Source organism: Schistocerca cancellata, chromosome 4 (genome assembly GCF_023864275.1).
Source record: "Schistocerca cancellata isolate TAMUIC-IGC-003103 chromosome 4, iqSchCanc2.1, whole genome shotgun sequence".
Lineage (NCBI taxonomy): Eukaryota > Metazoa > Arthropoda > Insecta > Orthoptera > Acrididae > Schistocerca > Schistocerca cancellata.
The window spans coordinates 643,438,228-643,452,440 of NC_064629.1; the positions used below are offsets into that span (position 1 = coordinate 643,438,228).

General features: G+C 40.4%; 1 protein-coding gene across 6 annotated transcripts in view; it reads left to right on the plus strand.

Moving 5' to 3' along the window:
• The window catches only part of LOC126183803 (transmembrane protein 43 homolog), a 226,612-nt gene that overhangs the window by 138,292 nt on the left and 74,107 nt on the right, over positions 1-14,213 (plus strand). For 5 of the 6 annotated variants that reach the window (XM_049926045.1, XM_049926049.1, XM_049926050.1 and 2 more), the window contains exon 4: positions 12,616-12,732. The exons of the other annotated variant lie outside the window; for it this stretch is intronic. In XM_049926045.1, coding sequence (XP_049782002.1) covers positions 12,616-12,732 — 117 coding nt within the window. The remainder of the gene's footprint in view (positions 1-12,615; positions 12,733-14,213) is intronic. 6 annotated transcript variants of the gene reach the window in all.

Here is a 14,213-nt window from a genome sequence, read left to right on the forward strand (position 1 = left end):
ACCTTTTAATACTAGAAGGCATATCATTTATATAAATAAGAAACAGCAGTGGCCCCATCACCGACCCTTGGGGAACGCCCCACTTAACAGTGCCCCATTGGGACTAAACATCACTACCACTCTCAATATTGCGGAGAATTACCCTCTGCTTTCTGTTCTTAAAGTAAGAGGCGAACCAATTGTAAGCTACTCCCCTTACTCCATAATGGTCCAACTTCTGCAGTAATATTTTGTGGTCAACACAGTCAAAAGCCTTCGTTAAATCAAAGAAAACACCTAACGCTCGCAACCTTTTATTTAATCCGTCCAAAACCTCACAGAGAAAAGAGAATATAGCATTTTCAGTTGTTAAACCATTTCTAAAACCAAACTGAACATTTGACTGCAAATTATGTGAATTTAAATGCTCCAGTAACCTTGTATATACAACCTTCTCGATAACTTTAGCAAACACCGATGGCATAGAAATAGGTCTAAAATTGTCAACGTTATCAATGTCTCCCTTTTTATAAAGTGGCTTCCCTACCGAGTACTTTAATCGGTCAGGAAACCGACCACTCCTAAAGGAAAAGTTACAGATATGGCTGAGAACTGGGCTAACATACATAGAACAATACTTCAGTATTCTGCTAGATACCCCGTCATATCCATGAGAGTTCTTGGTCTTTAGTGATTTAATTATTAACTCAATCTCCCTTTTGTCAGTATCATGGAGGAGCATTTCAGGTAATAGTCTCGGAACACTTTTTTCTAAGAGCGCTATGTGATTCCCTGTTGGGACTAGGTTTCTATTTAGTTCACCTGCTATATTCAGAAAGTGATTATTAAATACTGTACATATATGCGACTTATCAGTAACACGGACATTCCCACTACGCACTGATTGGTACATTTAATTCCTGTGACATCTTCAAGTTATGTATGTGACAATATTCCGGAGCTCGTGTTCAATAACAAAGGGTATCCGTGCGCTGGGGATGGGAAGGAGGAAGGACACGCGTATTTCCAACACGCCAGGAAGCACGCGACCACTCCTGTGGCTACCGCGTGGCGTGCCTTGAGTCCTGCATGTATCCTCTGGGCGTAGCGAGCATGCGCACTGGAGTTAACGTCTTGCTTCTTGTGCTTTGGAAGATTCACTGGACATTATTGTATGACTTACAGTTACAGCACACACATTTATCAGCATGAGTTGCAAAGTGTAACTTAGCCCCAACCTGCTGCATCGTCGTTATTTGATGAAGCATATTCATCTTCATCAAATATCATTGCTGTTGACACAGTCCTCAGCTGTATGGTCACAGTTAATATACCTGTTAAACTTCATCTACACTACAGATATCTCATCCACTGAAAACAGTGAACAATTATGTCTGTCCTACCAGTCCAGCACCTAGACCCAGACTGAGTCCTTTTCCCACCATTTTCCCCCAGACTGACATCTTGGATTACGTCATGGGAGGCGAGAGGGGGAGGGCCAACAGCATCCTGTGGTGGTGGTGTTGTCAACTAGGTAAACTGGACTCTGGACAACAACCTATGACAACTCAATTTTTTAAAAATAAACAATGCATACAGAATAATGACGTATGTCTGTCTTATCTGGCAGCCCAGCACAGACTTAGTCCTCTTCCCACCAGTTTCCAGATTGGGCAGTGGTGGGGAGGAGTGGGGACTGGGAGAGGGGAGGGGGGTTTGGATAGTGGTGGTAGCCAAATTGAACTATATTCCCGCCAAAATTTGAACTTCCCACCATGATGTCTCTGTGACATTGCCACATCTATGGCCGCCATCTTGGATCCACTGTCTTGAATAAATCTGGCAACAGTTCAGCGTAGGGTGGTATGAACTTTGGCCCACTACTGCCTGCAACCGACCTGTCTGCATGCTCGATACACTGGACCTACACCTGGAGTTGTGGTCTGGTGTGCGATTTCGTATGACAGCAAGAGTACTTTTGTAGTTAACACACGCATTCTGACTGCCAATTTGTACGTCTGTCTGGTGATTTGACCTGTTGTGCGGCCATTTATGAACAGCATTACACGGGGTGTTTTCCAACAGGATAATGCTCGCCTACATACCGCTGTTGTAACCCAAGATGCTCTACAGAGTGTCGACATGTTGCCTAGGCCTGCCTGATCACCAGATCTGTCCGGTCGAGCACATATGGAACATCATCGGACGACAGCTCCAGCGTCATCCGCAAAGAGTATTAACTGTCCCTAAATTGACCGACCAAGTGCACGAGGCACCGAGCTCCATCCTACAAACTGACATCCGGCAATTTTGGATGCTTACATTCAACATTCTGGCGATTACACTGGTTGTTAATGTACGAGAATTTCACATTTACAATGGATTATGTCGCGCTTACATTAACCTGTGGTCTTGCAATGTCAATCATATACGTGTGTTACCTAGACAAATTTATCTCGGAAATTACATTACTCTACATTAATTATTTTTTCGTGTTACGATTTTTTCCGTCCGTGTATGTGGTCCGAGATGCCGCCCTACAATGTGGGTTTTTGCTCTTGAGCAAAAATGTTCGATGACGACTAAGTTAGACGCTACGTGTCACAAGAAGGAGGCTCAGTTTGAGGCGTTCCCCACACTGACGCGATTTCTTCGCGGCTGTGGCTTGCCACGGAGGCACCAGAGGACGATGGCGTGAATTTGTTGGGTGCCCCACACTGTAGCCAAGTTTGCCGCCGCGGCACCAGTGTTTGAAGGCGAAATGTTTCCTGCAGTCAGTCGTAATCAACGTCTTCTGACAACGACTCGACTCTTCTATTACGCTGGTCAACAGAATTTTTGTCACGAAGAATGTGAATTCTTTTTGTTTTTTTAGTGAAAATGTGTGTCCTGTACTCTAAAATGAAATCACTTTCTGTTTATCGAACCAGTTTTGTTGTGACACATTAAAAAACTTTTAATCACTGTTCTTTCGTCATCCTAATGGAGTTTAATTTAAATACTCTTGCAGAAATTATCTGTTGGAAAAAATCGCAGTATGCACTGAGAATTCTCATATATGACCCATAGTTGTTAAAACCATTTCCAGACTTTGACTGATGTTTAGTGACAGTCCCGATTAGTCATGCTGAGATGCCTTGAACCTGCGTAAACACAACTTCTTTTTCTTTATATCTGTGAAGAGTTAACTTTTAGACGAAAGCCTAATCCTATCGTTAATAAGTGTTACCAACTTCATTTTGGGTTTAAGGTTAACGACCAGGAGGAGAAATGTACTCCCAGTGTATCCAGTTTCACATTTGTTATCACACTGTCAGGCTGGTTACGTCAAGTCTTTCGATTTTTAACGTTTCCGTGATTCGGAAAGAACCAATGGATCATAAAACTGAGTGTTATTTTTGTTTCATAAATATAAATGGAATCATGTCAAAAGCAAAACAAAAATCTGTGCAATATCCCATTTCCCCATTCTCTGCGAGACATATTCGACACAGTGAATAATTACCGTGTGACTGCTAAGAATGTGACATTGAGTGAAGATGAATACAGAGACAGACAAGCCATATTGCCTGCAGCTACACCTACATGACTACTCTGCTATTCACAATTAACTGCCTGGCAGAGGGCTCAGCGAAACATCTTCATACTCTTTCTCTGTCGTTCCACTCTCAAACAGAGCGCGGAAAAAAACAAAAATTTAAAAATTTTCGTAAGGCTCTGATTTATCTTATTTTAGTCTGATTATTTTAGTATGTAGGTGGGCGTCAACAAAATATTTCCGCATTCGAAGTAGAAAGGTGGTCATTGAAACGTCCTTGAAGGATATCGCCCCAACGAAAAAGTCTTTGTTTTAATGATTCCCGTCCTAACCCGCTTATCATATCCTTGTCGCTCTGTCCCCTGTTTCGTGATGATACAAAACGCACTGCCCTTCTTAGAACTTTTCGAAGCCCTCCGCCAATCGTAACTGATGCGGATCGCATACCGCACAGCAGTACTCCAGAAGAGGACTGACAAACGTAGTTGAGGCAATTTCTTTTGTACACCTGTTTCATCTCCAGTCCTTCCAGTAAAACGCTTTCCCTACAATATTATCTTTGTGATCGTCGCAATTTCAGTTATTTTTAATTGTAATCCCTAAGTATTTAGTTGGATTGACAGCCTTCAGATTTGTGTGATTTATCGTGTAACCGAAATTTAACGGATTCCTTTTAGTACTCGTGTGGATGACCTCACATTTTTAATTATTAGGCGTCAATTGGTATCAGATAGATTATATAATGGTAAGACAGAGATTTAGGAACCAGGTTTTAAATTGTAAGACATTTCCAGGGGCAGATGTGGACTCTGACCACAATCTATTGGTTATGACCTGTAGATTAAAACTGAAGAAACTGCAAAAAGGTGGGAATTTAAGGAGATGGGACCTGGATAAACTGAAAGAACCAGAGGTTGTACAGAGTTTCAGGGAGAGCGTAAGGGAGCAATTGACAGGAATGGGGGAAAGAAATACAGTAGAAGAAGAATGGGTAGCTTTGAGGGATGAAGTAGTGAAGGCAGCAGAGGATCAAGTAGGTAAAAAGACGAGGGCTAGTAGAAAACCTTGGGTAACAGAAGAAATATTGAATTTAATTGATGAAAGGAGAAAATATAAAAATGCAGTAAATGAAGCAGGCAAAAGGAATACAAACGTCTCAAAAATGAGATCGACAGGAAGTGCAAAATGGCTAAGCAGGGATGGCTAGAGGACAAATGTAAGGATGTAGAGGCTTATCTCACTAGGGGTAAGATAGATACTGCCTACAGGAAAATTAAAGAGACCTTTGGAGATAAGAGAACCACTTGTATGAACATCAAGAGCTCAGATGGAAACCCAGTTCTAAGCAAAGAAGGGAAAGCAGAAAGGTGGAAGGAGTATATAGAGGGTCTATACAAGGGCGATGTACTTGAGGACAATATTATCGAAATGGTAGAGGATGTAGATGAAGTTGAAATGGGAGATACGATACTGCGTGAAGAGTTTGACAGAGCACTGAAAGACCTGAGCCGAAACAAGGCCCCCGGAGTAGACAACATTCCACTGGAACTACTGACGGCCTTGGGAGAGCCAGTCCTGACAAAACTCTACCATCTGGTGAGCAAAATGTATGAAACAGGCGAAATACCCTCAGACTTCAAGAAGAATATAATAATCCCAATCCCAAAGAAAGCAGGTGTTGACAGATGTGAAAATTACCGAACAATCAGTTTAATAAGCCACAGCTGCAAAATACTAACACGTATTCTTTACAGACGAATGTAAAAACTAGTAGAAGCCGACCTCGGGGAAGATCAGTTTGGATTCCGTAGAAATACTGGAACACGTGAGGCAATACTGACCTTACGACTTATCTTAGAAGAAAGATTAAGGAAAGGCAAACCTACGTTTCTAGCATTTGTAGACTTAGAGAAAGCTTTTGACAATGTTGACTGGAATACTCTCTTTCAAATTCTAAAGGTGGCAGGGGTAAAATACAGGGAGCGAAAGGCTATTTACAATTTGTACAGAAACCAGGTGGCAGTTATAAGAGTCGAGGGACATGAAAGGGAAGCAGTGGTTGGGAAGGGAGTAAGACAGGGTTGTAGCCTCTCCCCAATGTTATTCAATCTTTATATGGAGCAAGCAGTAAAGGATACAAAAGAAAAATTCGGAGTAGGTATTAAAATCCATGGAGAAGAAATAAAAACTTTGAGGTTCGCCGATGACATTGTAATTCTGTCAGAGACAGCAAAGGACTTGGAAGAGCAGTTGAACGGAATGGATGGTGTCTTGAAGGGAGGATATAAGATGAACATCAACAAAAGCAAAACGAGGGTAATGGAATGTAGTCGAATAAAGTCGGGTGATGTTGAGGGTATTAGATTAGGAAATGAGACACTTAAAGTAGTAAAGGAGTTTTGCTATTTGGGGAGCAAAATAACTGATGATGGTCGAAGTAGAGAGGATATAAAATGTAGACTGGCAATGACAAGGAAAGCGTTTCTGAAGAAGAGAAATTTATTAACATCGAGTATAGATTTAAGTGTCAGGAAGTCGTTTCTGAAAGTATTTGTATGGAGTATAGCCATGTATGGAAGTGAAACATGGACGGTAAATAGTTTGGACAAGAAGAGAATAGAAGCTTTCGAAATGTGGTGCTACAGAAGAATGCTGAAGATTAGATGGGTAGATCACATAAGTAATGAGGAAGTATTGAATAGGATTGGGGAGAAGAGAAGTTTGTGTCACAACTTGACCAGAAGAAGGGATCGGCTGGTAGGACATGTTCTGAGACATCAAGGGATCACCAATTTAGTATTGGAGGGCAGCGTGGAGGGTAAAAATCGTAGGGGGAGACCAAGAGAGGAATACACTAAGCAGATTCAGAAGGATGTAGGTTGCAGTAGGTACTGGGAGATGAAGAAGCTTGCACAGGATAGAGTAGCATGGAGAGCTGCATCAAACCAGTCTCAGGACTGAAGACAACAACAACAAACAATTGGCACTTTTGACGCCATACAAGTACCTCTTCTAAAACATTTTGCAACTGGTTTTGATCTTCTTATGACTTTACAAGACCGTAAATGACAGCATCACCTGCAAACAATCTAAGAGGCCATCTTAGATTGTGTCCAATTTCGTTTATGTAGATTAGGAACAGCGGACGGCCTAGAACACTTCCTTGGGGAACGCTAGATATCACTTCTATTTTATTCGATGACTTTCCGTCAGTTACTACGAACTGTGATCTTTCTGACAAGAAACCGTGAATCCAGTCGCACAACTAAGACGGTGCAATTTTGTTAGAAGTCGCTTGTGAGGAATAGTGTCAAATGCCTTCCGGAAACGGAGAAATATGCAATCAATTTAAAATCCACTGTCGATAGCACTCATTCTTTCGTGTGAATAAAGACCTTGTCGTGTTTCACAAGAACGGTGTTTTCTGAATCGTGCTGACTGCCAATAGATCGTTTTGTTCGAGGTAATCCATATCGTTGGAGGACAGTACAGGTATATGTTCCAAAAGCCTACTGCAATTCGACGTCACTGAAATGGGTCTGGAGTTCAACGGATTACTCCTATTTCGTTTCTTGAGTCTATGTGTGACCTATGTAACTTCCAGTCCTTAGGTACGGATCCGCAAATGAAGTATGGGAAGTCATTGAGAGGATTTCCAGTTCACGATTTCCAATAGCAACGATATAATAACCGTGGCGTCTCCAAACGAACACCAGACGACATCATTCAGATAATGACTGAATTGTATAAGAAAATTACGAGTGACTGAAGCCAAGATCCAGTTTTCCATCGCAGTCAGGTGACGTAGGTGACGGGAGTTCATTATTTTCGCTCCACAAAGATGAGAACGCAACCGTCCCTTCTCCCTGTGCGAACTGTAATTTGCATTTTACGCGGATCGTGAACCCCCTTCCCCACCATTTCCCCACAGCTCCTCACCATCTGATAGCGTACAGTATGCTAAATCATAAATAAGGGCCCAGATAAGAGTTTATAATCTGATTTGAGAAGAGTTATTATCGGAAATGCTTCTAGATGGAACTGTATATTCTTTTCGAGATCAAGAAAAGCTATCCTTCTGTAAACTGAGGTGGCAGCTACTAGTCTCCCAATAATTCACTGTACATTTTGGTTAACTCAGTGCCTATGACGTGTCAAAATCAAGTGTAAATCTCTATGGGGAGGGCATCTAAAGCAGCCGATTTTTATATGGTAGGATAGGTGGCGAAAATTTTTTCACTGGTTGACTACAAGGTCGGCGTCTTCATTCGGAGTGACTGTGGTAGAATAATGGATAAAAGGGGCCGTCCTACCGTCGAATCAGTTGCCGACTCAGTGTAAAAATCCGTATATTATTGCATCCTGTAGTTTTTTATGTTGCTTTATGATCGTATTTGTGCCGTCATTAGTTTTTGAAAATGTGGAATAATTTTTATTTGCCCCTCTTAGCTTCCCTGATTGCTTGGTATACTGACATATTTTCCTGCTTACTTTCAATAGGGGAAGGGGCTAGAGACTGTCGCACTAAGATCGCGAGTTTTGCTTCAGTGCGTTTTATCCTAGATCTACTATCGCATGTAGTGGCTAGTGGCTGTATGGTCGGCGGAGGCATAAAAAGTTATACTCTAAGGTATGTTTCTCTAACACTTTTCATATGGGCGAGTTGAATTGTGTATTTTGTATCTGCAGCTCTGCAAACTGTAGCCTCCCCCTCTCCCCCCCCCCCATTATGCATGTTAGATATCTGAACTGGGAGCGAAGATATCGTTTCCTTGTAACTTTGACCTCCTGCTACAGTTCTTCTTCCTCTAAAACTGACACGTTGAACTGCCACACGTCTCTTCCTGTCAATATTTTTTGTTTAGCATGCTGCGCGGTTATGTGAAATTCGCAGCGATCCGAGAAGTTAAGGGACCAAGTTTCACAGTCAGTTACCAGTTATTCGTGAAGCCTTTCCTTGCATACATCCTGTCTAGCCAGATTGACGAATTACTGGATACATTTGTGTATCATCTAGCGTGCGGACGAAAGTAGCATCAAGTATCCATTAAATCTGCTTCAATAGTTAGCAAAAATAGCTCCTCGTAAAATCTGAAATTTGAAACCTGATCGTCTTGACTTAATACTCAATTAAAATTAGCACCTAAAATTATGTTCAAACGAGCATCCGGCATTAACTTGACAATTCCATCACGGATCAGGTTGCAGGAAACATTCCTCACACACAAAGAAAGAAAATATGTTATGTGGACATGTGTCCGGAAACGCTTACTTTCCATGTTGGAGTTCATTTTATTACTTCTCTTCAAATCACATTAATCATGGAATGGAAACACATAGCAACAGAACGTACCAGCGTGACTTCAAACACTTTGTTTCAGGAAATGTTCAAAATGTCCTCCGTTAGCGAGGATACATGCATCCACCCTCCGTCGCATGGGATCCCTGATGCGCTGGTGCAGCCCTGGAGAATGGCGTATTGTATCACAGCCGTCCACAATACGAGCACGAAGAGTCTCTGCATTTGGTACCGGGGTTGCGTAGACAAGAGCTTTCAAATGTCCCCATAAATGAAAGTCAAGAGGGTTGAGGTCAGGAGAGCGTGGAGACCATGGAATTGGTCCGCCTCTACCAATCCATCAGTCACCGAATCTGTTGTTGAGAAGCATACGAACACTTGGACTGAAATATGCAGGAGCTCCATCGTGCATGAACCACATGTTGTGTCGTACTTGTAAAGACACATGTTCTAGCAGCACAGGTAGAGTATCCCGTATGAAATCATGATAACGTGCTCCATTGAGCGTAGGTGGAAGAAACTGAAATGAGCTCTAAAATGGAAATTAAGCGTTTCCGGACACATGTCCACATAACATCTTTTCTTTATTTGTGTGTGAGGAATGTTTCCTGAAAGTTTGGCCGTACCTTTTCGTAACACCCTGTATATTTGCAGTTGTTGCTCTTCCAGATTCAAGTATAGTTTGTGCCATACATAGGTTATCCTTATTTTAACAATATTGCCGTTCCGCTCTTGTTTCCATTGTTCAACATTGTCTCATACTCGAACGTGTCCGCTATTTTCGTCGTAATAACCTTTTGGATCAGCGCTATGTCAATGTCGGCGGCATGAAAATAGTGTCTTAAACATTGTAACTTCACGTCTTGTTTCCATTAAACGTAGCAATTTTGTACATCGTCATCATTCGACAATATTACTAATCACGCTCAGTGTCTTCCGACCACGCAATCTCCATCCCGGTTTCTCGTTATTTTCAGTATCTGTTGTGCTGAAACAGTGAAGGCTGTCTCCATTTGTTTAGGTTCTTATCATCTCAGTGCTGTCGTATCAGTGGCTGCCATCTGGATTTCTTCATGGTTGGTGTGACTATCCGCATTCTTGTTGGCGCTAACCTAACTGGTTGGCAGCCCAGTCATAGCCGGGATTCTCGGCACCTCGGCAGCCGGCAGCTGCTCTACTTGCACCTGCCATCAGTCAGTGCGGACATAACCAGGAGAGTCACGCCACTTTTACACGATCGACTTTCTTGTCTCTATTGACAAAGTGAGTCTTCTACAGAAGCCCTGGTGTTTTATTCCTGTAGTTAGTACCGCCTGTTTCGAGTGGTCGATTTCATTTACACGATGGAAACAAAATTGTGTGTTTTGTGGGAACTGTCTGCTGTGCAGTTTGGCGTCTGAGCAGTGAAAGTGAGGTTTTGAGAGACAATAATTTTTACGAAAAAATCGAAATATAGTAACAAAATTTAGAAACAAGCAATGATAATAGAGTTTATTAATGACCTAAGCAGAATTCATAGCAGAAGTTCTTGTCAAAGGTAGTGTAGTAAGTTCCTCCTGAGAACTGAAAGAATAGGAAATGTGTCATGCAAACATCAGAATATATACTTTTATTTGCTCGAAAAAATATATACTTACAAACACATCAGATAATATATAGAACCCAGGAAATAGCGTCTTTTTTATTTATTCTTTGCTTCTTGTTTTTTTGCTAAGTGCCAAATAACATCGAAAATTATTTTTCTCGTCAAACAGTTCTGACTTTTTCATTGTTAAAATAATTTTCGTTAAAACACTTTGATCTATTTACGTTTTTATTTATGTACAGTGTAGGCTTTTTCTCTGCAAAACGTATATACCTTTTTGCTTTCAGATATTTCGTCTCTCTTGTAGGAGAACACGAGTAGTAAACAATACCAGGACCTTGTGTAGCTCTTCAATGTGTTACGAAAACAAAGTGAACAACACAGAAACTAATTTGCAGAAGCTACGATGTGACATAAAGTTAAAACAAACAGGAATATTGTCGGACGGCATAATCATGTTGCACAGTGATTCCCAGACTCACATTGCCAATCAGACTCCAGCAATTTTGTTGTGAAACATTGCAACACCCTCTACACATCCAGGGTCATTCACTGTGTGATTTTCACATATTTGGCGACTGAAGAAAGCCACGCATGGACGTTGGTTTCAGTTGGATGAGGAAGTGAAAGAGTTAGTGCTGTAGTGGATCCGTCGGTGGCCAATTGCATGCTATGACACAGGAATTAACTGTCTCGTCTCCCACTGGGATAAATGTCTTAACACATGTGGTGATTGCTAGTGAATGGAACCATTCCATGGTCCCGTTGGGTCGGGTGTTTGATTTTCATTTGATTGCCCCTTGTATTTGCTGGTCCTTTATGACAACGCAGTGTTGCAACTGCACAAATCTGAAGGTTGCTTTGAACACCACAGTGCTTTGTGAGGCGTGGTTCTGTTGGCGGTGGTACGCTCTTGCCTCTGAAATTTGAACTGATATATCCAACCAGTTATACAGGGACCTAAAGTTTAATGTTGGCTTCAAACCATGGTGCAGTTCGCCATTTTTCACATTAGAAATATTCTCAGAGGGAAAGTTCTTTCTACAGCTACCGCATGAAAGTTTGTGGACAGGAAGAGAAGGAAATGTCAGAAAATTGTGTAGGTGTTAAATGGCAATGTGGAATGAATAGTAGCTTTTGTATTGACACAAAGCAAACTGGAGTTGCCAGTATGTGCACGGAATAATAACTACCTAGTCAACATGTAAACGTTATTGTGTTGCTGTATGGTGTTCACAAGTAATTGTCATGTATCCGTATAGTGTATGGTGAAGGGACTGGATATTGTGCAGATGGAGAGTTTTCAAGAAATTTGTGGGAAATAAAGGATTTATAAGCACTTGATAAATGATAGACAATGGAGAAATGGAGAGCTGTGTCTTTACTTCACAAACAACTCGTTGGTTGGTTGATTTGGAAGAGGGGACGAAACAGCGAGGTCATTGGTCCCATCACAAATAACTTCACTTGTGTGTTGCTACAGAGGTGCCACCATCTGTCAAAACAGTTGTTAACTCGCGAGGACAACGAACTAAAAAAAAAAAACAGTAAAGGACCAGATCACAAAAAATGTGAAAAGAGAAGAATTCACTACCACGATGTGTAGAGGGAATATTTGAACAATGGAATTCATTAGCTCATAATTTGAGAAGTGTCAGCTCTAAAGGCATATTTCATGTTGTTCAAGGCAGAAGGATGTAGAAATATCATCTTTACTCATATCTTTATAACATGTATATTAACATTTGATTGAAGAAATCAGGCGTTTTATGTTGATGTTACTACGGCAAATACAAAAATAAATAGTAAATAAACTAGCAAAAACTTCTGTAAAGAGTTAGAAATATCTAACTTTTGTCTGATTACAAGTATAGAATGGAACTATAAAAACTTTTGACTATGGATTTATGCCTAATTTGAAGAAATATGTAAAATTCGATTTATAGGAAAGTTACGTACATTATGTCATGGCAAATTTAACAGCTTGTGTTGTGTTTGGCACAGGCTCTGAAGATGGTCACAAATTCAGTCACTACTGTTTGACTTTAATTATTGTGATTCCAGATGATGAATGAGTCTTGGAGAAAGTGTGGAGCATCTGCAATTCATTTGTAGTGTTTCTGTGATTTTTGTTAGCTTTTTTTCAATTCAGTACTTGCCTGAGAGCCCATACCTCACCTCGAATGTTTAACAGGTTTCATGTTTGTGTTTTAGTGATGCTCCAGCTGCAGATAACACTGCTGCTCCACAATTTAATTATGTAAATGATTGGAGAGATAAGCTCATAGATAGCACCAAGTTCCGTGTGAAATCAGGACACCAGAATCCTAAGTAAGTTTACTATCTTATTGCTTTCATTCCGCTAATGCATTTTGTTAACCTAACTTTTGAGTATAGTTCCCAAGAATTGCTAGTAGATATTTAATGAAGCAGGGGAATGATAACGTTTATTGCTCATGCTGCTAAATTTTTCGGAGCTGTGCACTGACTGTATATTATTCAGTTATAATTACCCTCCTGAGGTACAGATCAGTTAATTCCTCAAACCATCTTCTGTTGAATGCCTACACTGGTCAACAGTATCTTATTTAAATCCATTATTCTTAGTTTTATTGGCAGAATTTCATGTATTCTTCTCCTTTAGTACGTTAGCTATTTCTTCACTTACCAAAAGTTTGAAATCATTCATTTAGTGCAAGTTTAGTTTAGGAGCAGAATGCATAAAAGACAGATTCTAGGATTTAGGAAGTTTTGCATGCCTTGTAAATCTGGCAATATTTTTATTCTTTACACTAATTGTAGAGTTGTATATGAAATATTTTGTAACTAATTTTAAACTAATGAGTATCCTATCAGGCCATGCTGAAGTACTGAACAGCATTTCAGTGGAAAACAAGTTCCATTGCTTGACCTTCAATAGTTATGAAGCCGTGAACATTAAGTAAATGAGAAGAAAAATGGCTCAAGCACATGCCATAGAGAAAGCAAAAATTAAAAATTGAAGAGTAACTAAAAGTAAAAGTGAACTGAAATTTTATCACAATGTTTAAGATAGCTAAAGTCACAGAAGATCTGGCTTAGTGTCGAAAATTAGTTTTAAATTTTTTGGAATATCAACTTATTTTTATTAACATGAAAGGATAACATCTAAAATTACTAAGTTCAAAAGGTTCATGAGATAAGCTTCTCTTCAAAAACAAATTGTATTGTAAAAGGCAAGCAGCATTTGAATAACATCAACAAATATCAGTACATTAGTTTCAAGGTACTATTTGCTAAGTAGTTTTACAATAGGATACAGGGTATTTCAAAATGAATATACGGGTTTTAAGGCTTTGTAGCATTTATTACATTTAACTTACAATTATAAATAATACGTCAAATGAAAGAGCAACTATGACAGTTTTTCTTAAAAATGTTCAATGTGAGCGCCATCATCACACATCGAGTCGATAGGCGAGTTTTTCCAAAACCTTTATCACTATATGTGTAGTAAATTATCGCAACTGTGCTGTTTCTGTAGACGGATAGATCGCCTGGTAGCGGAGACGTATACACATCATCCTGTATGAACCCCCAAAGGCAAAAATCGCATGGGGTCAGATCGTGTGTGAACATGAAGATCGTATAAAACTAGCTCTGTCATCCAAACCCTTGCGGCCAGTCCAGCGGTCGGGTACAACGTCGTTTGACCAGTCGCGTGCTGGGTTATGGCAATGAGATGGCGCACGATTTTGCTGCCGAGAAACAGCAGTTACAGTTGCTTCGCCGAAAAAGTTGAGAGGAGTATCGTTGTAACTGTACCGTCTCGT